Source organism: Hylaeus anthracinus, unplaced genomic scaffold (genome assembly GCF_026225885.1).
Source record: "Hylaeus anthracinus isolate JK02 unplaced genomic scaffold, UHH_iyHylAnth1.0_haploid 11985, whole genome shotgun sequence".
Lineage (NCBI taxonomy): Eukaryota > Metazoa > Arthropoda > Insecta > Hymenoptera > Colletidae > Hylaeus > Hylaeus anthracinus.
This window is the reverse complement of record NW_026534333.1, coordinates 31,303-54,682: the sequence shown is the minus strand read 5'-3', so window position 1 is coordinate 54,682 and position 23,380 is coordinate 31,303. Positions and strand designations below refer to the sequence as shown.

The window sequence follows — 23,380 nt, the reverse complement described above, 5'->3', positions numbered from 1 at the left end:
TACACCATTGTCGGCGCTGCGGCGAGGATATCATACGCTTTCAGGGCTGTAGTATGCGTGGGTGGTGTCGAGCTACGGCCACTTTCTTTCCAATCATATTTTTACTAAAAACTTGTAACATCCAACGCTCCTTCTTCTCCCGTGTACCGATACGAAACGCATTTTTCGTTATCAACTAATTTACCGATACAATGACTATCGTTTATTACGAAATGACTTCTTTTTGTTTGAATTAACCGCCTTTTTGGAGGCCAAGGTTGTAGTCTATCTCGCTGAGATGTTGGCGATAAGAGTCATCGATATGTATATGCCTAAAAATTGGGGCGGGGCGCACCGAGATCCATGATTGTACAGTCAGTTTTTGTACAAAGAAATTACAGTTATTTTTCCACATTGAAATTTATTGTAAACTTTTTCAATTGTCTGATAAAAAATGTGTGTAACCTTTTTCTCTGTTTTTACATGATTCATTTACAAGAAAAATGCAGAATACTAATTACATGAACGTTTTGTAGATACGCAACTACCGACACGATTTTAACGATAATTTGACTCATCGATGACACTGATTACACCAAAGTTTCCGTATTCTTCAGAATTATCAATCACTGATTTCATTCCATGCTCTTCCGATAATAAAGTTCAGATTTTAAATGAATTTGATTTTTGGAGGAGCTGATAGATAGCTTGTCTAATCCAGACCTAAGAGACACTTCTTATTTTTAAATAAAAACGTCCCATTTAATTATCGTAATTGTTCTATGATTAAATAAAAGAAATTCCGACAAATAAAACTGGAAAACAACAATATTTACTGTAACATAACAAAAGAGGCACATTTTATTTTCTTTAACAATAAAGTAAAGAATGCCCCTCCCGCGGTCATGGTTCGTTATAAATGTTGTGTTAACTAAGATTAACATGCCTGTACCATGTACAGTACATACTACGTTCTACCATTTTGCTATGCTACATGACTAGTTTACAGACAATATAAAGTGCAACTTATTTTCAACAATCACATAATATTAGTATTTTCATTTTAATAAATAGCGTTACTATCGTTACTACTTTGATATTATTATTGTTATTTAACGATATCACCGTTGTTATTGTTATTATAGGATCAGAATGATCGCAATTTTAAATTTCGTCAAGTAAAAATCGTATATTGTAAACATGTAGGCATAGTACTGTATGCTCGATAACCGTTAAATTTGCCAATAATTATATACACGTAATGCTTTGATACAAATTTTGTTAGATATTCATCGTTAGGTTAATGTAAACTGTTACTCTTCGGTACAATCTCGATATAACGTAACCAAAGTGACCTTACTATTAATTCTCACGCATCGTCAGAAACCTGCCCATATTTAACATTTCATCCATATTATGTTTTGTTTTGTTTTGTTTTGTTTTTTTTTGTTCTTTTTTTCCGCGGAGAAGAAACGACTAAAGAGATTCAAGTTTCTTGCGTAACAAACAGTAGAAGCAAGATGAAAGTTTAGGAGGTAGAATAATTCTTGAAGCATCGGAGCATCTATGTATGTATCTGTCCATAAATTCTTCGCGTGATGACATTTGCAATATCTCGATAACATATTTTTTTTTTTTATTACAGTTGATTCGAAAGAATCGTAGAAAGAAAATTCCAAAACATGCTCTACGTGTCGAATGCAATTCTGTCAAGTGTCTACGTTAATACTAAACGCAAAATCAATATTTGAACAGTAATTTAATTATTATTATTGCTATTACTTTCATTGACTTTATAACCTTCGTTATGCTTCGTTATCCATACTTTCGTTGTGTATTCATTGACAGGTTTTCTGGACATTTTACAAACACTTAATTAAATTGCTACTCGACCTGAAGATAAATTATATAAATTACATACGTAGCGGAGAAACGTTTATAAAACATAATAATATCCCATGATAAGATATTTCTAAATGTGCAGTAAAATTTCTTTGTCTTATAAACATTTTTCGCATTTTCTTCTTCTTAAACAGATTAGGAGAATATTAAGTAAATTGACATGGAATGTCTAGAAATATTAGAAAAATAGCTGCGAATTTAATATTTAAAAATATAGACTAGAAATGATCATTGTACCTATGAACTAAATAGACCACAGAATAAATTACTAATGTAACTGCGCTATATATTTTTGTGAAATGCATTGTTTGTTTTTCGATTTTCATTGAAAATGTTGCAAGAGTACTGTTGTAAAATGCGAAGAAAAAGAGGCTCTTGTATAAATCACGCTAAATAAGTGACGTATTTTGTATCAATTTAAAGTAGAGTTTTCTTTTCTCTATTAAATCTACCAACAAGCTCTATAATCACAGAAATTTGAACGAAAAAATAACTGTATATATTTATATCGAAATATTTTGCACAATGTATTAAATCTCTTATTTTTATACAAGACGTGTAGTGCGCGAATTATCATTCGGATTCAATATAAATAGATTACAGCAACATGTATACAATATTTAAAATTTTCAAAATATGCGCAACTGTTTTTCCTCTAGATATTTACATTTTGATACAGTTTTGATTGTAGTAATCTTAAAAATCCAATTACGAGTTTCCGAACAATAGAATACATTACCAATATACCTTTAAATCCTTTAAAGACGCTTCGATTGTTTCGAATAATACGAAGAATAATCTCGTAACCGCGTTACATTATCGTATATCTTCTGTAATCACGTAAACGATTCATTTTATTCTATTCCGAAGGTATTTGTTTCTTCTACGGCCAATAAAAGCTTTTCGTACAAAATTTCAGGCGTAGGATACGGCGGAAGATCCAGACGATTAAAGCATGTGTGTGCTCTGAAAACATACGTCGTTTGAAGAATAGCAAAAACTTGATAATAAAAGAAAATTATAGGTATTATTATAGGTTTATTCTTACACCGTGATTCTTGAACAACATAACTCAATCTCTTTAATTGTTTCTGGTAATATAATTGTTAATGACAAAGGAATATGATCACGACGATTAAGTTGTATCGTTTACCTGGTTCCATGGTTTACAGTTTCACTGTTAATTGTTAAAATAGAAGCTTATGTACCTGGGCAAACTATTTGGTCTTCCCCATTTTTCGATGCAAAATTTTCGTGGTCCTGTAGAACCACGTAAAGCTGCGAAGCCTTCGTATGGAATGCTTGACGTTCCAGTAACAAATTGTAATAGCCTCAACCTCTGTTCATTGGTAAATCGACTTATACTGCTCCAGAACCATTCGACTACCGGATGTGCGTCGTGATAACCACTCCTGTATTCCGTGTGTGTCCTCCAATCGTTGAGATCGATCTCAGCTGCTCCAGCTATTACCAGCTCTAACTCTCGTGCATCGAAAACCGATACCAATCGTGGATCGACAACTTCGTAAAATCCACGGACCAAAGATTCCGTCTGTTCTGCCACTCCACGCTCAAGTCGCCAACGCACTACTCTTTCGAGATATTCTTTCTTATTTTTCTCGGTAACAGCGATATTTCTACCGCCAGGTTTTAATTCGCGTTCAGCCACTCGACCTAGCAGTTCTTCCGTAACGGAGAAAGTCAATTCTAACGGCTCTATACTTATGTCTTTCTCCTTGATCCACATTAAACTTTGGTGAAATTCTTGATCCAAACTTTCCAAATCGCTTAGGCTTGCTGGTATTCTTAAAAGAGCTTTATAAAATGGCCTCGTGAAAAAAGCATCGAGTAGGTATTGATGAACCAAGGCTAAACCTAAAACTCTGCCAGAGAATCGGAACCAATCGTGATAATTGTCTACGAAAGCTGACATCGGTGACACTTGTACGGTGTAAGTATCGTTAGCAGAATACTCGAACAATCCGTAGTAAGGATTGAAAAGCTCGCGCGACAGATGAAAGAAAAATTCCCGAGAGGGTCCCCCGTAATCTAATCCTTCTTCGTGGTCAAACATAACTACCAATTTGCCTTTCTGCAAATCTTTCTTCGAAGCAGCCATAATGCGAGTAAAAGCGTCTTCCAAAAGATGTTCTCTTCTAATATGTAATCTAAGCAAAACATGGAATAAAGAGTCTATAATTTAAATTGACGTTATACATATATCGTCGTCGTTGATTGAATGAAAGAAAAATGTCGAATCATATGCGAACATATACGATACGTATAATATATTAATATGAACTTACTTTAATTTTCCTGGACCCTGTCCATACCCTTTGCTTTCTAGCTTTCTGTAAAACGTTCTGAGTTTAGCTTCGAAATCTCTCCTGTACGGAGCTGGAGCTCTAGCAGAAGCTCTCGTTAAGCCAGGCGACGCGTGTGGACTACCCAGCGGTGACCTGCCCACGTTTCCAGGTACGTATGACATAATCTCTTGTTCAAATAAGCTACAATAACGAAATCAATGTACCAAGAATCATACACCATCGTGTTGTTGATTTATAGAAAATACGATATTAAGAAACGATCATATTCTGTACCTTAACAATAGAGCTAGGGGTACATCGTGTCCCAATCGTTGCAAAGCAGTACTGCCTTCGATTCGAATGGTATTAACTTTTTCTCGGAGCGCAATATTTTGTCCTAGCGCCGAATGTCTTTCCTTCAAGATATCCATTATATTTGGCTGGCGCAAAAAGGCAACAACTTTATCGTTATAGGCAACTGGTATATCAGGCGTGGTTGTAATGGCTGATTGTTGCGGTCTGGGGGGTGGCACGGGCGCTTCGTCTAATAACGTTCGTGCATGTGCTGGTTCGGTAGGCAACCGTGGGTCAATGTAAGACGTGGCTTTTCTAGCGTGACAGATAAAGAATCTCTGAAATTGCATTATTAATACGTTTACAAACGGTATTCAACTTTCGGACGATGTACTTGAAATAACACGAGGGTTATTTCACGAAAAATACGATCGCTTCTTGCGGTCCATATATCAGACATTTTATTGAAATTGAAATAATGAATATTACGAATAATGAATATTGAATATTACGTAATATCGAAATTTTACGTAAACTTCAGTATATTTCAATTTCGTGAAAATCCCCGACGTCGAATATAGAAAAAGTGGCCGGCATGTTGTGAAATAACCCGTAAGCGATTTAAATTTGAACATATTTACTTTGCCCGTTCTATCAAGCTTCGATTCGTAACCCCTTGGAAGCTCCTTGGCTGGATCGGCAAAGAAATTGATCAATGCAACCAAATCCTTATTGTGTTCGTATCTCGGAAAAACTGCTGTGTCTCTCCTAACTCTATTAATCATGTGCTTTAGACTGGGATTACGATTATACACCTCCATCGCCTCCACGTTAGTGTGTAATTCCGTGAAAAAGTCTGGTCTTGTTAAAAATAATACCGGAGGACTCGTATTAATGTCGAATGGTTCGGGCTCGTTTCTTTCGGTTCGTTCAGCACTCGATCGCTCAGCATTCTCAAAGTTATTCCCGTTCGCGTGTTGCGAGCTACTCGGTTCACGATCGATATTGTCTGGTCGAGAAATAGTTCGACGCACGCTTTGATATCGTCTATCCAATTGCTGTCTTCGTAGGTCACAGCCGGTGTTTCGCGTTGTTAAAGTGGGCCTTTGCCAAGTTGTAGTACGATTAACATGATCTATGTAGAATACTCGGCCATGGCTATCGATCCTTGCTTCCCATGCTGTCGACAATCATGCAATTAATATACATTTCTTTCCCTTGAAATATAATTGTTGCATATAATTTAATCGTCTTACACGGGGGCAGGGGCTCCTCGGATGACAACGGTACATTTGACGTTTGGCACATCGGTAATGGACGCAATGGTTTTGGCCGATGCGTAGGCGTTGGTGGACATTCTAACTGATTCGTTAACCCAGTTTCTGGTCTTTCCAGGGGTCTATGTGCTCTTGGTGAACTCAATAACGCTATAGTTTTTGTAACAGCTGTCCGCGACTAAAATATTACAGAAAATATTTAGTGCAAAAGAAACGAACTACACAAGTCAAGAACTTACTACAGAGTGACTTGTGCAAATTTTGTGAGAAACATCGATATTCGTTCAGGATAAAAAGGGGATTTAAAAATAAAAAGTGTGTATATTACCTTTTTCAGAATTTTCTTGCATACATACGTATACATATACTGCATAAAATTACCTTTGAATTAGAAGCTTCGTCAACATCGACAATTTCAAATCCAAAACAATCTTCGGGGTGCAAAGGTGCAGGGTATTTTTGCAGATGTCTTTTGGGTAATTCTGGCGGACCAGCATTACTTCTGTGTAAAAGTTTGTGCATTGTCCGTGGTGGAAGTGGCGGAGGACTTGGATATAAAGTTTCGTATAAACGTTCAGGAGACGAAAAGCCCCCCGTGCTCCGCCACAATTGATAATATTCCACACCTTCTTTCGTTACAACACCATTCGTGTCGCATGGCCTCTGAAGCGAAATATATGTATTTTATAAGTCTAAATTTTCAGAACGAATATATACGATCTTTTCGACACCGCGACGACTAAAATTTAATTTATAAATTCGAAGGAGTGTAATACCGATCCATTAAAAGTTTTCAAAGTAAAATTACACTGTGTACGCATACATAAGAGTGTGAAAGCGGCACATCTATTCGAATATACCAAATACTAAAATTCCTTTAATTAAATAAGAAAAAATATAAATACACAAATACCATCAAACACTGAAAATAACCGTGACATGCTGAATTGATATTTGTTAATAATTGAAATAAAGTTATTATACCTTTTTGGTCCCATTACGACCTAGAACCGCCTGTTGTGATTCCGTGTCAGAATTACTTCCATCGCTGCTATTAGAAGAGCGATGCGGTTCTATTTCTATCCCTTGAGCTTCTTCTAAACGAACTTGTTTAGTAGAAGATGGTTCCAAAAGTGATACAGCATTCTCTTCGAATTCGATTTGTTGAGCACTGGCAGTTCCATGAATATTTTCTAAAATTGGCAGTTTACATGGTTTTCTTGTACTATCGTTGCAATGCGCCAACTCTGCCAAAGCGTTGCGAGGTTTTGGCACAATTTTAAATGCAGGCGAATACGAAGTACCAGCTTGGTTGAATTTACTTAGATTTTCGCACGTACTCTTGTTATTATTTTCTGCCAAACTTAATGGTTTATGCGCATTTACGATATTACTATGCCCTTCGTTTGTTGAAGTGCTTTGAAATTGCGATCGTTGATCGAAACTACACGAAGCTAGACTTTCCAAATCCACAAGCTCCAAACCGCAATCCCTTATACAAGAATCTCTACTGTTACCACTGAATCGTTTGTCGAAACTACACGAAGCTAGACTCTCCAAATCCACAAGTTCTAAACCACAATCCCTTGTACAAGAATCTTTACCATTACCACCGAATACATTATCATCGTTATTGTTCCGTTGGTCTCTTGTATTTTGTTCGTACTGAGATTCTGTACTAGTAGATTGTAAATCTCTGCTAAAAAACTGTTTCTTTCTGATCATATTTCTGGAGGATAAAGGTAATTGTTCCGAGATACTTGCTATTTTTCCAGTACTGTTTTCGGTATTAGCTAGAAAGCACTTTTTCCTTGTTAAATTCTTATGAGACAACGATGCGAGCCTCTGATTGGTGCTTTGCATAATTTCGCTACTTAGTTTACACGAAATGCTGCTATTATCTTCATTTTCGCTAATCGACGCCGACGTTGTACAAGCAACAGTCTTTAAAATTGCATTTTCTTTATTACATTTTGATTCGGAATGAGAGTTTTGTTCTTCGAGGGCGTGTACTGTACTATTATCGTCTATTTCGTCCGTTACTTCTTGTCGACAAGAAGATGCTTCTCCTTGCAAACCATTTTCAGTTGGCATACAATTTGAATGTAACGGTAATGCGGCATTTTCAGTTTGTTCTATAAAAGTATCATTTCGAATACTAGACGTAAATGCTTTATTACCATTTCTTGTAGCGTTTGTTTCCACATGTTTCACCGTAGCCGAAGGCTCCTGACTGGATGTACTAACTGTTAATAACGCAACGGATCGTTCTCTGGATTCATCTTCTTCATTGTCTTTCCCGAAAGCTGAATCGCCGATGTTAACCTCGGTTGGCATCTTTTAAAACATAGTACCAATCGGTAGTATTTGTTTACAACGCTGTAAAGAAGAAGAAAAAGAAGAAGATTATCATGTTAATATAAAAAATAAAGATTTAATTATTATTAATTTAATACAATTCCACGAGATATAATGTGAAATTATACATAGTAAGTTTTTATTCTATATAGTAGTTGTTAAATTTGTACAAGTATAATGATAAATATGAATGGATTTATTATATTTAAATTATTTCAACGAATCTAGTAAAGTTTCTCTGTTTGAATAAGAAAAGCATCGACGCGAGAACGACGAAAGTATCGACGAACGAAATTCGGACATAGATCTGACACAATTTTTTCTCAAGAAGAAATACTTTACTTAATTTGTACGGTTTACGTTTTCGACGGTCTCAGTACCTTGCTGTAAATCGAAACGATCATTGAAAAGCAATTTTTCTTCTTAAACATCGATATCGTGCATAGAAAAAGCATTAGAATGCGCATAAACGCGCAGTACGATTATCGCATGGTGTATAACAGATCCTGTGCTCGTCTTTCAAAATTGATTGGTACATCTTTTGTCTTTGAGTTGTCGTGACGAATCGAAAGCAAAGGATATTTACAATTTCCGTTAGTCACATTATACGGAACAAGTTACGGTAAACATGCCAGACTAGATCTCAACGATACCGAATTTTGGAAAAGTATAACTAACAATGCCTTGAACTTGGTACACGTTGGAAATGTCAAATAACATGGAATGTTGGTCACATTAGCACTTTTTACCTGCATATGTTACATCTTTCCGAATATATTAACCGAAAAGCCCCGGTAAAGACATTTTACGTCACATTTACATATTCATTTACTCCAATTTGAACCAGGGGGTCCAAGCTCACGTATTAAAAGTTGGTACAAAGTTTATAGCGCCGCGTGGGAAAAATTCACCCAACTAAAACGTGGGGCACATGCGCGTGTATGCATATGACGAGATATACATATATATGTACATATGCATATAGACAGTAGCGGGTTTTTTTAAATTGCTTCAAGTTATTGAAAAGAAAGTAAATGAGAGAAAGTGCAGACGCAGTTTGAAGGATTTCCGTCATTTGAAAAATTATAATTCAACACCTATAACCTATAAAAAACCCGCTACTGTGTATATACATGTACATATATATATATATGGATGCACGCGCATGCGCTCCACATTTTAGTTGGGTGAATTTTTCTCACACGGCGCTACAAACTGTCTACCAAGCAACTTTTATTATTTGAGCTTGGTTGGACTGCCTTGGACCCCCTGTGCTCTGAACGAGAGATACAAAGGACAAGTCGGGAGATCATATTTAAGCTGATTTTCGGTAGACTCGACGGTGACGAGTATACCAACGAACGATCGAGTCGAAAAGATCGACGGCGCGTGAATAGGTTGTCGATGTAGGGGGGGTGCGTCAACGAAAAGCGTCGAGTGATGTTGATCGATACGAATTACCAATGACAATTTCTCTTGTCCGGAAAAAGGAGCAATTGTAGCTACGCTAACGCCGACGACGAATCGTCTAAAGTCTAAACGACCGCAAACGTTGGAATAACACGAGTCTTCGTGATAATCGAATTTATTTAATTCATAACCATGTTACAAGTATACCATAGAAACAGGCCGAATGCGATGATCGGAAGAATCATGATTTACCGTTGATTATATCTAATAGTTTCCGAACCGTCAGGTCCTTCAAAGATGTATTCATCATTTTGACAACTGACGGTGTCACATACGCCATCAGGTTGTCTTGATAGTCTTCGATCAGTTGTGGCGTTATTTCGGATACGATGGTGCTCACGAGTTTGGACATTTCTGCGTCGTTGTACAATCCGGTGATTTTGAACTGTGCCATTAAAGATGATAAAGACCGTTAGTTACACGAGATGATATTATTTTCTCTTAAACTCGTACTTACGTCAAGTTCTTTCAGATGAACGTGCAACGCGAGGTTTTTAACATATATTTTTTTCTCCTTGGATATGTCCAAGTTTACGACTGCATCTACCGTGAGACCCTCAACGACAGCCCTGAATATGTAGAAAGACAAATCATTTCCTTGTTTATGCTATCGAAATTTCTACACTTGGTCGAAATTCGATAATCTTTGTTCGCGGTGTGTAGAAATGTATGCGTTTTCGAATATTTCTACTGTATCGGTCGGCAAGCTCCCTTGAGGCGATTCGTGCGTCTCGATTGATTGTAACCATAATTAGTCGCGTTCGGAATGTTTTTCGAAGCTTTGCCGTCTCGGTCAGAGATGCAGTTACCGTTGCGCAACGCGCGGCGACTCGAATTGGCCAAGTTTAGAACACTATGCAAATACCGGTACCAGATAACCAACTAAACGACTTTCTTTTCTTCTGCGAGTCAATTTTCAATGTTACCAATACCTTCTTCTCGTACACAAATGATTTGTTGTTCTATCTAGTTTTACATACATATACTGTCAAGTATACGTCACATCAAGTACAAACATAATCGAATCTGTTAGTCTAGAGAACATGGGCTATACACATGGAACAATGTTTGTAAGTACTATTTCTCCTTGCAATCTGTAGAAAAAAGATACGTGACGTTGATCTGTTCTCTGTTGAAATTGTAGTATAGATTGTTCCGATTTATATTAGCCAGCTAAACTCTGAAATTGGACCGGATCATTTAGTTGTTCTTTTCCGATATAAACTGTTGTTAAAATTTGGCGAAATAAACGTTTCCTTCTATTCTCTGTATCGTCTATCTAATAAATACATGTTGTACAATTGTTTGTGGAAAAACTAATAATCGATTCTATCGTATTTAGTTGATTTTTCTCGCAATATGGTACTTTGGCTATATCCATTGTTTACGATTCGCAAGGAGGGACATAGATAGGATAGGATATAGGAGCTCTGCAATTGATCAAAGCTGGAAAAGAAGAAATCGATAAGGTCGAAACTTACGCGATAGTTCCGTCTCCGTAGAAGGATATAGCGTCGACGATTTTTCCATTCGCAACGTTGTATCTGGTCATAAGATTCATCTCGCTCCACGTGAGACTGATATTTGCTTGAAATCCAACAAGCTTGAAATCGCCCTGATTCACCGTATAGGCGGACAAACCGACCCCACGAAGGTTATCCAACGAAACTGACAATCTGTTAACGAAAACAAACCAACTGTTTCACTTGACCGATACTAGCAAGAAATCGCACACACATACAATCATTACTTTCAAAGTTAATTGTTCGAATGAACGATGAACGATGAACGATGAACGATGAACGATTAAGGATCCATCGAACGAATACTCACTCGATTAACTCTTTTTCGTTCAAGTTGACGTTGACGTGGTTCACCTGAAGAGGATCGAGAACGGGAATGCCAAATTCCGAATTTCCGGTCTTTAAGATATCCTTGAATTTTTCCAGAAATCCAACGAGCATTCCATTCTTATCATAATTCTCAATCTCCATGTTTCCTGAAAGGAGGAAAACGTTTGCGGTAAATTAGTCTCGTACTCGTTCGGTTCGCACTAGAAATGAAATGGAATAGAGTAAAAGTGAAACAGATACGAGCCCGAATCATCGACGAATCGACGAGTTCGGTTTCGATGGACACCGAAAACAAGTTTTTACTCACGTTGCGCCGCTTCGACTCCGCCGCGCATAAAAGCATGGCAAGAGACCAAGATCGCAATCATCACCGTTGCGGACAGTTGCATTTTTCTGAAACCGAAACGAGGAACATCGATCAGAACATGTTAAGATTTTCTCTACATCGCTAACGCTACTAACATTCATAATCGAATCTTGACTTGATTTTACTAGCGATCCGAGCTGCGTCGCGTCGCGTCGCGTCGCGTCGCGTCGCGTCGCGTCGAGTCGAGTCGAGACGAATTTATATGTTGGAATTTGAAATTTGTTCGTAGACTAACGTAATTCCGCGAATTCGCTTCTTCTAACAGATTCGTTTTCATTTCGTTTTCCTTTCCCTAACTCGTAGACAACAGAAATGTTGAACCTCATCGTTAGTCAGATCGATCGAAACGCGTGATTGCAAACGCGATGCTCGATCGACTTTCCAGACCAATAATAATTGACTGTTAATACTCACGATTTCGATTTTGATGACCGACGCGTATAAAGTGTGTCACCGAATTGTCGACTTGTATCGACGATCATCTCTTATATAAGCGTCGATATCGTTAATTTGCACGTTTAAATCTCTTATCGAATGCACATTATCTCAAGTACTCGTTCGCTTCATTGATGGATCGGCAAAACAATGATTCGAAAGTACCAGATTCTCGCAAGTATGAAAACTGTGAAAAATCGTACAGTTTCGAAAAAGGGTATTAATATTAATTATTCAATTATTGATTAGTTAATTGCAATCGAGAGGCATTATGTGTACATTATGTGCATTATGTCGACAACGTTCATTGTTATTTGTTAATCGAATTGCATTTTGCCTGAAAATGATAAGCTGATGGATCACGGCTATCGATTTGATCACGGTATCGTGATTAATATTGTGTTATTATTATCATTATCAGGGCCATTCGTACAAGTATTCCGTATCTAACCGGTAACGAAATCGCCTACTCTATAAACCTCTTGATACACCTATACCGCTTTCATCGATATATGTTTTATACATATACATATATGTATATATTTTTTAGCTAACGTAACGATAACGCAACGGTGAAAAACCATTTTACGCTATTTTTCTTGGACCGTTGCGTTCGGCCTCCATCGAGTTTTCGTTGCGAGGCGAGGTCTCGAGTCTCGAGGCGCTTCACCACTAGCCGAAATCTTCCGAGGGTTTTTGTTTGTTTAGTTTCGGAAAGCGTGCCTCGAATCCTTTACGATCCTTTTACGATTTATTACTCTCCCACTATTGTTTATTTTCTAACTCGTCGACTGCCATTGTCCGTCTTTCCTCTGTCTCGTTGTTCCGATTTCAGGATTCCGATAACCGTTTGCGTATTTAAACCTCAACGATCGATATCACGTGAATTTCATGGTCAGCGAAAATAGCCTTTTCGGATTTATGGTAATTCACGGTCCGTTCTTCGCGTTTCGATAATAATCGATGACGGGCATCAGTTTGCCACTTGCTCGACATTGCAAGTGCAACAAACAGCCGATGCCATGGTTTCCTCCAACGTTGTTACTATTCCGCGCGCTTGTTGTATCGAAAAATTATCGAGAGAAGAGAAATTAAAGGAAATGTACAATAATATACGCTGCAATCGCATATTTGTAATTCGGGAAAAGAATGTTGGAAATCGTCATCAGTCATCCCGCATCGGTCCCATCGTAAAGATTAAATCCTGTTAGTTCTTGGTATGGATACTCGAACGAGGTTTCAAATTTCGACACACATCCGGAAATGAAGAACGATATTTCAGTTTTAATTTGTAGACATGGTAAATTGAAAAACGTAAAGAATTCGAATTCGGCGGTAAATTCGATTGGCAGCAGTCGATGGAAAAGTTGTGTTTGCAAGTATCATCGACGATTGACGCGTACGATTGTCAAGAGGTAGTAAATATTTGGTTCGATCGGTGACGGCCGCAGCAGCAGTGAGGCTCTCGTCGTCAAAGAAGAATACAAAGAGAAACGGAAGAATAAATGATACGAAGCAAACGAAAGAAAAAAGAGGAGGTGGGAATAGGTTGGCAAGCGATAGCGCGTAAGAAACGCAAAACCGAAGGAGGAGTGAATACTAGAAGAGACAGAATGTGTGAGAGAGGGGGGTGGGTCAGTAGAAGCTCGCGGCGCGGCGCGGCGCGGCACGGTGCGGCACGGTGCGGAGCGGAGCGAAGAGGTGGGACAATGAGACTGGGATAGGGGTGGTCGGGCGAAGGGTGAGATAGGTAGAGTGGGGTGAAACTGAGAGGGGATGCCAGGCCAGTTCACCCTTACTAGCCGTAGCTCGAGTCGTCAGTGCGGCCTGAACGGTTAATCGGCCTACTTCTCTTTCGAATAGTTGTCGCCTTGATTTCTCTCTCTCTCTTTCTCTTTTTCTCTTCTTCTCCTCTCCTCCACCCCCCCCACCCTTCTCATTCTCTCTCGTGTTCGTGATTTGCGTCGTTCAAGTCAAAGTCAAAGTCAAAGTCGAAATCGAAATCGAAATCGAAATCGAAATCGAAATCGAAATCGAAATCGAAATCGAAATCGAAATCGAAATCGAAATCGTCGTCGCCGTTGGTGATTGTGGTGGTGTCGTTTCTATCGGCAATTACGAGCGCGAAAGTTGGAGTCAAAGATCGCAATTGCAACTCCAAAGAGCGGAAAAGCTCGTTCGGAAGAGAGAGGAACGTCCATCCGTGGGTCGACTCGTGGCTCGGTGTGCTCGAATTGTTACGACAACAGACTGGTCGTCGAACGAAGGATAACGAAAGTTGCAGAGAAACAAGAAAACGTCAAGTCAGGATCGACAGTCGACGTCGACGTCGACGTCGACGAAACACAGCAGCCGCCGCGCCGAGCAGCGAGGAACGACAACGAGTTAGGCGAGCAGCGGACTGGACAAGCAGTTCCAACCATCCAACTTGCAACGTGTCGAGTCGAAGGTTCCGCGCGAATCTTGTTTCTCGTTACTTGGCATCGTCGTCGAACTGGACACACAGGAACGGAGAAGGTGGCGACCGCGACGGTGCTCGCTCTATTGGAAATTCGTAAGTCTGATTTCGCATTTCTCTTTCCCCAAAGATCGATTCCCGTTGCGTATGCTCTGCGATCGAATCTGTGTCTCTCGATATCTCAGTCCTCGTACTCTGCGCTTCCGAGTCCTAGGAAGAAGAGCCGAGAGTTTCCGTGTCGGACAATTGACGATAGAGCGCAATTGCCGACGATTCATCGTTGATGAATAGACGCATAGAGAGTAACGAGTTGACACACCGCGATATCTTTCGATGACGGAAAATAATATATCGAGATTAGGTAAACGGTAACACGAGGCACGAGGCTATGTAGCTGGTCAGTTGGTAGGTAGATATATCGTAGTACAAGAGGTGTCTCGAGATTCAATCGCGGCACGCGTCGCGCTCGATTCTGGCCGGCACAGTTTTTCACGCGGTACCATCCTCGTGGAAAGTGGAAACGGGTTACGGCGACGGTAACCCGGAGAGCTTATTTAACATTTTTACCTGGATTTTTGCGTTAACGAAACGTCTTTTCCTCAGAGTTACGCATCGTAACCCAGCAACGGTGAGTTGATTCCGTTTTCCTCGTGCTAGAAGAGACGTAGATACGTTTACCCTGATCAATTTCAACTGGCCAGCATTTAACGTTTGAGTTAATGCTGTCGCGGTTTATTCATAGCTACACTTTCCGAACGAAAATTATACAAGTGTTGATCACAGCCAACTCGCCGAACGATCAAATTTGCTGAAAATTTCACAGCGGTCCATCTTGGAATAGCCAAAGCTCTCGTGTACTCGGCGATATAGTTTCGATACAACCATTCTGGAATTTGTCATTTTTCGTAGTCGTGGTGTTACAACCGACAAAATAACCGGACCATCGGAGATGTGCGAATACTCGTTACGTTGGAGTTGTACTCGATAAATAAAGCACCGTTTAGATCGAAGCGATGGAATAGAAGAACCGTACCCCAGTACGCGGGTAAAATATCGATTGTTGACTAAGAATCGTTTGCCAACAATCCTATTAGCACGCGTGAGTTACGGCGCAAAGCTATGCCGCGCCACGCCGCGCCGCATCAACGATAAGATCGGCAAACGGATATCGAGGAATATGTGACACGGATTAACGGAGGTAGGCCTGCCAGCTTTTGGCGATAAATTTCGATAGGCTTAAGCCCGCTGGATGCACTCGAGATCGAAGATCGGATTTTCCTAGCCGAGGTCAACCGATAAATATCCTCGCACACGATAGTCGTACACGGTGAAGGCCGTTCCGCCCTTCGATGTACTATCGAATCATTAACCAAATATCGTAACGTAGCTGCGAATATCCATGCTAGCCTTCCAAGGAACAGCTCGTGTTCACTGCTCCTCGTAAACTCGACGCTGACAATGAGTAACGACTAACGACTAATGAATATCCGACACCGACTGACTTTGTGTCGACGCTACAATACCTAATCCTGCTGTCGTTACCTTTCTTTACGATAAACGATGTCCATTCGAGAGTCGGCTTCTGATGGACGTTAACCATGCTAGGCCTCCCGCTATAAACTGCTGCTGTACCAATTGAATTAATCGAAATTTTATTGGTAAAATTGAACATCATATTTTCGGAGATCCATATCTACTTAACAACTTTAACATTCATAAAGATACTTAATTTAACTAGTTTTTTCACTTTTTAGTCGAATCCATTTCTTCCAAACCTTCCAAGTAATTCTAGTAAATCGATGTTACTCGTGAAAGCATCGGTACTTTTGTTATGAAAGTCTCGTAAGAAATCTCCTAACCTACATAGTAAACCTATCGTTAAGACTTTACGAGCAGAATGACCCGCGACCGTCCGTATCGCAATTAATCAGGCACTCATTGTTGAACAAACAAAAAATGAACCTTGAAACCGAATCATCGAATCCGTCGAGTTATCGATTGGCAATTCGTCGAGATTTAACCGATCGATATCGCGTCTTTTTTCAATTATCTACAGAATCTACACGCTTTTTTAAATTATGTTACGCGAATGTGGAAAAAACATGCGATGTGGTATACGTCGAGTACGTCTCGGACGCCGACGCGACGCGCTGCCTGCGGGTCGAAGTAATCAAATCTTTGAGATAATTTCGGAAAGAATTTTATTTAGACGAGACATCCACGAGATGTTTTCATTTCACTACGTCTCCTAAATTTCGCAGATTACGAAAAGTGAAATTACATGGTTCGATGAGCCTACCGACCTGTAATTTGTAGCACACATATATGTATACACACATACAATATATATATATATATATATATATATAGATAGATAGATAGATAGATAGATAGATAGATAGATAGAGAGAGAGAGAGAGAGAGAGAGTAACGATGTAAAGTAAACGTTGGACACATACAGGTGGCCTTTGCTTTCGTTTGAACTAGCAATCAGAGCCAAACTAAAAATAGGAACCGTGACCCAACTACGTTCGATTCCACAATTATGCATTTCCTCTCATTGTCCAGCTATTTTTCGCTCCCCGCGGCCGCGGCGCGACCGAATCAATGTGCCGTTAATACAACGCCGTACGTCTCTGTGTCGGGACGTCGATCGGCTGGAGCCCGTCTCTACGTACGTATCTACATACACGCGTCGGTGAAAGTGAGATGAAATTCAAACAGCTCGCGAGAAACAGGGTCGAGTCGATATTTTTTTCATTTCTCTTAAATTTTCTATCGATTAATCTAGCACCGAACGGCTGGAGGGAAACGGACAACGATGCGATGCGATGCTATGCGATGCGATGCGGTACCCCTCTATGTGTGATCGAGAAACGAGAATACTATGAATTGTAGCATAAATATACCTTCCTTGTCAATAGCTCGACAACGATATGCATATCGATATTTGGATAGGATATTGTAATAACATACTTAGAGAGACGACAATCGGAAACATTATCTATTACCTATAAATTCTAACGAGACGTTGTTATCGCTTTAAATCGTCCATCGTTCTCCACGCAACTTGTACCGCACGTATCGCATACAAAAAAATCCGTACAATGTCACGAAAGACTTGTCGTTATCGTTAATAGTTTCCAAGACAAGAGTTGGTAACAATTTACGCGGTTCACCCTGTACAACGTTTAAATTCAATCGGAATATTTTTCGATCGAGCAAGCATGATTTCTTTGTTTGTTTAAACGATATGTCGATAATTTGCGCACGAAGCAATGTGCGGAAACACGCGATTTTCTGATGCGTGTAGTTGTAGTTGTACTTGTAGTCGTAGTTGTAGTCGTAGTCGTAGTCGTAGTCGTAGTCGTAGTCGTAGTTGTAGTCGTAGTAGTCGTAGTCGTAGTTGTAGTCGTAGTCGTCGTAGTCGCCTCCGTGACTGTAGACTGTAGAGTCACGTCGCGAGCTAATTAACTTTCAACGATTCCGGTTAATCTCTGTTAAGTTTTCGACGGACGACCTTCTGATTTCCCTTGACGAAAATAAACCGGAGACAAGGAACTTTACCAAGGATTTGCATACAACGTTATATAACATTGGGTATGTCTTCGTTATGGCTTACGTTGGCTGTCACTGGATGAAACAGCTATTCATATGTATATATCAGTACATACTGTACGCGTAACATTTATATGCCAGGAAATGTATGTATCGTTACGAGAGATTTGTGATACTAGGAGGGAAATGATTATCTAAAACTAGACAATTTGTTAAATATCGATATACTACTTATATATAATAGTGTCTCGATGACCGTAGGTCGATAGCGTTACGTAAAAGGATTATCGTATTTGCATTCCGGTGGTCATTAGCTATAAATGATCGAAACTTTCTTTCCAATCGGAACGGTGTTTGTTTTTTAAGGACCGCATTACTTTAAACGAAATTAAAAGTCGTTTAATAGCACTAGATATACATATATATGTAAAGGAAAACTAATGTCAACTAAGTGGGCAGATTTTAGACATGGCGCGGTACAGCAACGGGCGCGCGTGCGCGCGCTCGCGCGCTTTTATTATATTATTTTAAATTTAAATACGCTAAAAGAGAGAAAAAAAAGTTGTGAAAAAATAGCGATTCAAGCGGAGAAATAATAAAACGAGGGTGCGGTATCTGCGCAGAATAAAATGCGCGGTAATATTCGCTGTTGACTGTTACACGATGCGGATCGCGATGCAGAGACGATACATAAGTTTTGTCATAAGCACAGACCACGCACGCATCACATCTGCCATCCGTATCGTGTAACAGTGAACGGCGAATGAAAATGAATGCCTCTGCGCAGGTACGATACTTTGTTCGGGATAAACAAATGTACAGATATATCATAAAAGATTAACTGAAATTAAAGGTTGCTTTAACAATGAAATGGACGCTTTTGTAGGAATTATATTCCGATGATTGCGTCGCGTTATTAGCGAGGTACATACGTAACAGTGAATTTTTGTTGTTTACCCGATAAAATCAGCAAGTTCCGATAACGATAATTAGCGAAGGTCTCTGTTTAAATGTCACGTTATCTAGCGAGCTATTTCATCGGGGAAAGAAGCGTGTATTTTCGAGGCCGAATGGCAGCTCTGATTGCCGATGGCCATTGAAAAAGAAGTACATCTCGATATCGATAAGTGTCGAGGAGATCGACGGCCCGATAAGGACGCTGGCCTTTATTCGCACGACCCCGTTATCATCGCGTTGTATCTGCGCGCGTTTGCATTTTCGAGACGACGACGACGACGACGACGACGGTAACGGCGGCGGTGGAGCCACGCTGCCGCTGCTTCCAGCAGCTGGCAGGGTCTCTTGTCTTTTTTCCTCACACGAAATCGACGTATTTCTCGTCTTCGTTTCCGTGAATGTCGCGTCGATCCGCGGCCGGACGTTGCTCGAAATAAATTGTCCATGCTAGTCGCAACTCGCGACGCTTCAACTAAAAACGGAAAGCTGTTTTTGCTAAAATTCCATTTCTCGTAAATAGTAATATGAACATTGAAACAATTGGAACGCACGGAACATGTTGGGGCAACGTACGTTAGCATGGTACCATTTTCGACGAGAAAGACGGTACGATGCCGTCGCTGGCGCGGCCGCGGACGCGGACGCGGACGCGGACGCGGCCAGTCGCGAATTCTACGAAACTAATTTAGAGCATGAAAAGAAGTGGAAAAAAGAATAATTTTCGAGCGAGTCCAGATGGGAGGAGAGGAAAGGGGTCTGACGCGCGTATTCGCAGTAAGCGTATAAAGAAAGCGTTCGTCAATAATGAAAAGGTGGCAGACGATGGTGCGGCGACGAACGAAAAGGTCGTGGCATAGTGCAATATTCATAAGGCTTTTAGGCCGACCCAGAAAATGGACTGCGAGACGAAAAAGTAAAAGGAAACGAAACGACACGAAAAAGAAAATGGTATTTGTATGCAGCACTTTCTCAGAGATTGTCCGTTAGAGTAGAGAATGTCGTAGCAAAACTCGCGTGAAACTATGGCCAAAAGAATCTATAAGATTCGACAGTTTTTGTAAAGGAGCAAAACCGATACGAAGAAAAAATAAAGCAGAGAAAATTGGACAGCCTTCGTTATCCTCGTGTAGCCGTGCTACTTAAAAAATCGCTCGAGGATATTAAGGGGTCTCGTTGCTTTTAGCAGAAAGCTGCTGCGACCGAAAAAGATCCCGTCGCGACGCGGCGGCGGCGGCGGTGGCGGCGGCGGCGCGCGGCGCGCCGTCCTCGGCGTCACGTCGGCATCAGCGTCACCGTTGGCGTCGCGCTTACGACCAATTTTTGCAGTCCTATTACGCCGTCACATTCTCCGAGATCTCTATCTAACCAGGTTAATCTATCTTACATCCTATCCCTTACATGTTATTCGCGTCCCTTTCACCTACTCCACTGGCAAACGAACCGACCCCTTTTCTAACAATTTCTGTCAGCCGATACCATTGTTTATACCATTCCTCGCTACATTCGGAATTGGCTGTCGATTACGAATTATGACAGGTTATCCAACTCTTTGTTACATATTTGTTAAAACGCTCCTAGAGTTACCATAAGGTCATCCTGTCATCTTTCAATTTGTCGAATCCGACCAAAACGACCAATCTGGTTGTTTCCGTTGCCGTAAGCTTTTGCTGCTCGATTTCGTATGTACATTGTACATACATGCATACGCATACGCATACGCATACGCATACAAATACACCTATACGATGTACGATTTGCTCGCATCAAAATAAACGACGTCTATGATCGGACAAGATTTATCATTTCAGAAAAAGTTTGATGACACCCCGAAAGTTATCTTGTCAGGAGTACAGCCAGAGGGATTAATCGTTAGAAATTCTAATTTAACGAGTGTTCTCTCGATCTATGCAAGACTCGAGACAAGTTAATATTTGCGTTCCCTCGAAAGCGTTGCGACTTTGATTGGTCGTCCATCGATGTGAGATTCGAATCGAGACAGAAACAAGTGCGTCTAGGCACGAACGATTTTTCCTTGCACCAGAACTGCATTGCGGCTGCAGTAGTTCTCGACGCATTGCTACCGTGTATTCGCGTCGGAAGACTGTGTCCTGCGTCGAATACGATCGAGTCGAGCCTCCAAACGAGCGACTCTCCCTTGTTGTTTTAGTGAGCGTTACGATTGGACTCGTGAAACGTCAAGTATCGCTTAATTTCAAACAACTTTGGGCTCCGAGGTTCAAGGATATACATACATATACAGAACGATGCATTTCGATCAACAGTAAACAACTGGTCCATCCAGCAGGAAATATTTTTCATTCGGAACTAGAGTTTTCGAGAAGCGAAAAGCTCTCCGGAAGGAAGCCGTGCACGCGCTTCTTTGAGGAAGCTTGTCCGTTAACACAAACAATTTTTCAATCTGTATAGCGACTCGAGGTTTCCGCAACATGTTTTTTGTCCATTTTTCGACCATCTGTTTGCTTGCGTTGCTCTCAAAGGTATTGCTTTTATCGAGACTCGTGCCTTAAAAATCGGATCGTTCAACTATCTGCGTAGCGAAAAGAAAGCCGTGTCGAAAAGGAGTGTTCAATTTAAATTCAGCCCACATTTCGTTTTCACTTTAGCAGTAAAAGAGAGAACTCGAGATTAACGGCTGCGAAGCGCCAATCGATATTTCGCGCAAGTCAGTAAATAACATCGAGTCAAGTATCCGATGTTGTACAAGGGAACCTTCACTCGATCTTTTCGAGTCCTACGGAGAATATCGATCCAAGATCGTTGCATTCTTCGTTTATCCGTCGATTTCGTTTTCGAGAATATTGAACCCAACAACGTTCGAAAGAACTTTCAAATACGTAACCAGATGAACCTGCTACGTTTTACGAAAACTTTTTAGTCAAATTCCTTTGTTCCTAGTCAACTCGAACAAGAAACAAAAAATGATCGAGTTCGATCCTGCATATTCGACTATCGTATCGAGTCTGCCGCGGCGTTATTAGTCTATAAAGATTTTCACGACCTCTGCGATCGCGTGGCGTCGCATCGCATCGCATCGCATCGCATCGCATTGCCAATCCATTTGTTCCGTTTCACTATGGAGCCTCAGGCGCCGCGCGGCCACGGACGTCGAACGAAATCCGAAATTCGAAACTCGAAACTCGAAACTCGATATGTTTTTCCGTCGCGTCGCGTCGCGTCGGTGGAATGACGACACCGTGGCTCGTTACATATTACTTTAATGTATGCCAGGGGTAGCTCGTAGTAGCGACAGTAACGAGCCGCGAAACGGTGTCGCGTGGTTTAAGAAGAGTACAGACCTTTCGTTTATAACGACTTCCTAAAGGTAGTCTCTTCGGGCATGGCTTCGGGTTAGGTTAATATTTGGCTGACTCGCTCTAACCGGGTCAAGGATCCACCAGGGTTGTCGTATCCTTCTGATCCTTCGATGTCCTTGTCTGCAACTTTTTATTCGCCCCGACTAGCCGCGTCTAGTTTGAATTCGCTCTCAAACAGGAACAATCAAAATGTCGTGGCTAAATTGGATAAATTATTACAAACTACAAACAGGGTTCTTACAACTAGAACTTATTATTAGCAGTAAATAGGAAATTAATACGGAAATTAATACGAGAAAGTTGATAGTTTAACAAGGCAATAGTTTCGGTCGAATCTTTCCACAGGGGCGGGCTGAGTTTGTGTTGAAATTTTCAAAAAAAAAAAAAAAAAAAATTCCACTAAAACTATTTGAAAATATTATCGTCGTTTACGCATTTCTAAGCAAAACGATGGTACTCGTCAAGATTCAGGAGAAGAATGACGAGTTAATTTACCGAGATAATCACCTCGTTGCTTTTCTCTGTTGGCTAGTGCGTATTTACACGTGCTGTTCTGTCCTTAGACGCACACACGGATCGCGCACAGAGAGGTACACGGTCAGCTGCATTATGAGCGTTTGGTGCAGCTTTGTGCGCGCGCCAACCCATAAATGTGTGTGCACACGGTGCAGAGTTTCACCGTGCTATGAACCTGGTGGCTTGTACTGCAGATACGTTGCGGTTCTGACCCCCCCCCCCCTCCCTCCCTGCCTCCCTCCCTCTCTCTATCTCTCTCTCTATCTCTCTCTCTATCTCTCTCTCTCAGTCTCTCTTTGCCTATTACTCGCTCAA

At 40.5% G+C, this 23,380-nt stretch overlaps 3 protein-coding genes across 9 annotated transcripts in view; 1 reads left to right on the top strand and 2 right to left on the bottom strand.

Annotated features, from left to right (window-relative positions):
• Positions 1-811: 811 nt before the first annotated feature.
• LOC128887091 (E3 ubiquitin-protein ligase HECW2) lies at positions 812-9,001 on the bottom strand. 2 transcript variants are annotated; one of them, XM_054142568.1, is made up of 9 exons: positions 8,866-9,001; positions 6,743-8,137; positions 6,140-6,421; positions 5,738-5,936; positions 5,123-5,661; positions 4,482-4,819; positions 4,188-4,388; positions 3,090-4,049; positions 812-2,847 (listed from the first exon to the last, which is right to left on the bottom strand). In XM_054142568.1, exons 2-9 carry the CDS (start codon positions 8,093-8,095, stop codon positions 2,736-2,738), a joined length of 3,984 nt encoding a protein of 1,327 aa, XP_053998543.1. In that variant the 5' UTR covers positions 8,096-8,137; positions 8,866-9,001; the 3' UTR covers positions 812-2,735. The 2 variants fall into 2 exon arrangements, with proteins under 2 accessions (XP_053998543.1, XP_053998544.1); XM_054142569.1 differs by lacking the exon at positions 8,866-9,001 and adding an exon at positions 8,497-8,836.
• Positions 9,002-9,760: 759 nt separating this feature from the next.
• LOC128886986 (uncharacterized) lies at positions 9,761-23,190 on the bottom strand. 3 transcript variants are annotated; one of them, XM_054142332.1, is made up of 7 exons: positions 23,057-23,190; positions 22,532-22,747; positions 11,747-11,832; positions 11,420-11,585; positions 11,068-11,262; positions 10,044-10,155; positions 9,761-9,971 (listed from the first exon to the last, which is right to left on the bottom strand). In XM_054142332.1, exons 3-7 carry the CDS (start codon positions 11,826-11,828, stop codon positions 9,768-9,770), a joined length of 759 nt encoding a protein of 252 aa, XP_053998307.1. In that variant the 5' UTR covers positions 11,829-11,832; positions 22,532-22,747; positions 23,057-23,190; the 3' UTR covers positions 9,761-9,767. The 3 variants fall into 3 exon arrangements, with proteins under 3 accessions (XP_053998307.1, XP_053998308.1, XP_053998306.1); XM_054142333.1 differs by lacking the exons at positions 22,532-22,747; positions 23,057-23,190 and adding an exon at positions 16,107-16,147; XM_054142331.1 differs by lacking the exons at positions 22,532-22,747; positions 23,057-23,190 and adding an exon at positions 12,221-12,619.
• Positions 12,910-23,380, top strand: part of LOC128886983 (acetylcholinesterase-like) — a 29,311-nt gene continuing 18,840 nt past the window's right edge. For 2 of the 4 annotated variants that reach the window (XM_054142324.1, XM_054142321.1), the window contains exon 1: positions 12,910-14,795. The gene's annotated coding sequence lies outside the window, so the exon portion shown is untranslated. Of the gene's footprint in view, positions 14,796-18,089; positions 18,300-23,380 lie in introns of those variants that run through there. The other 2 variants (XM_054142316.1, XM_054142318.1) reach the window with 2 other exon arrangements.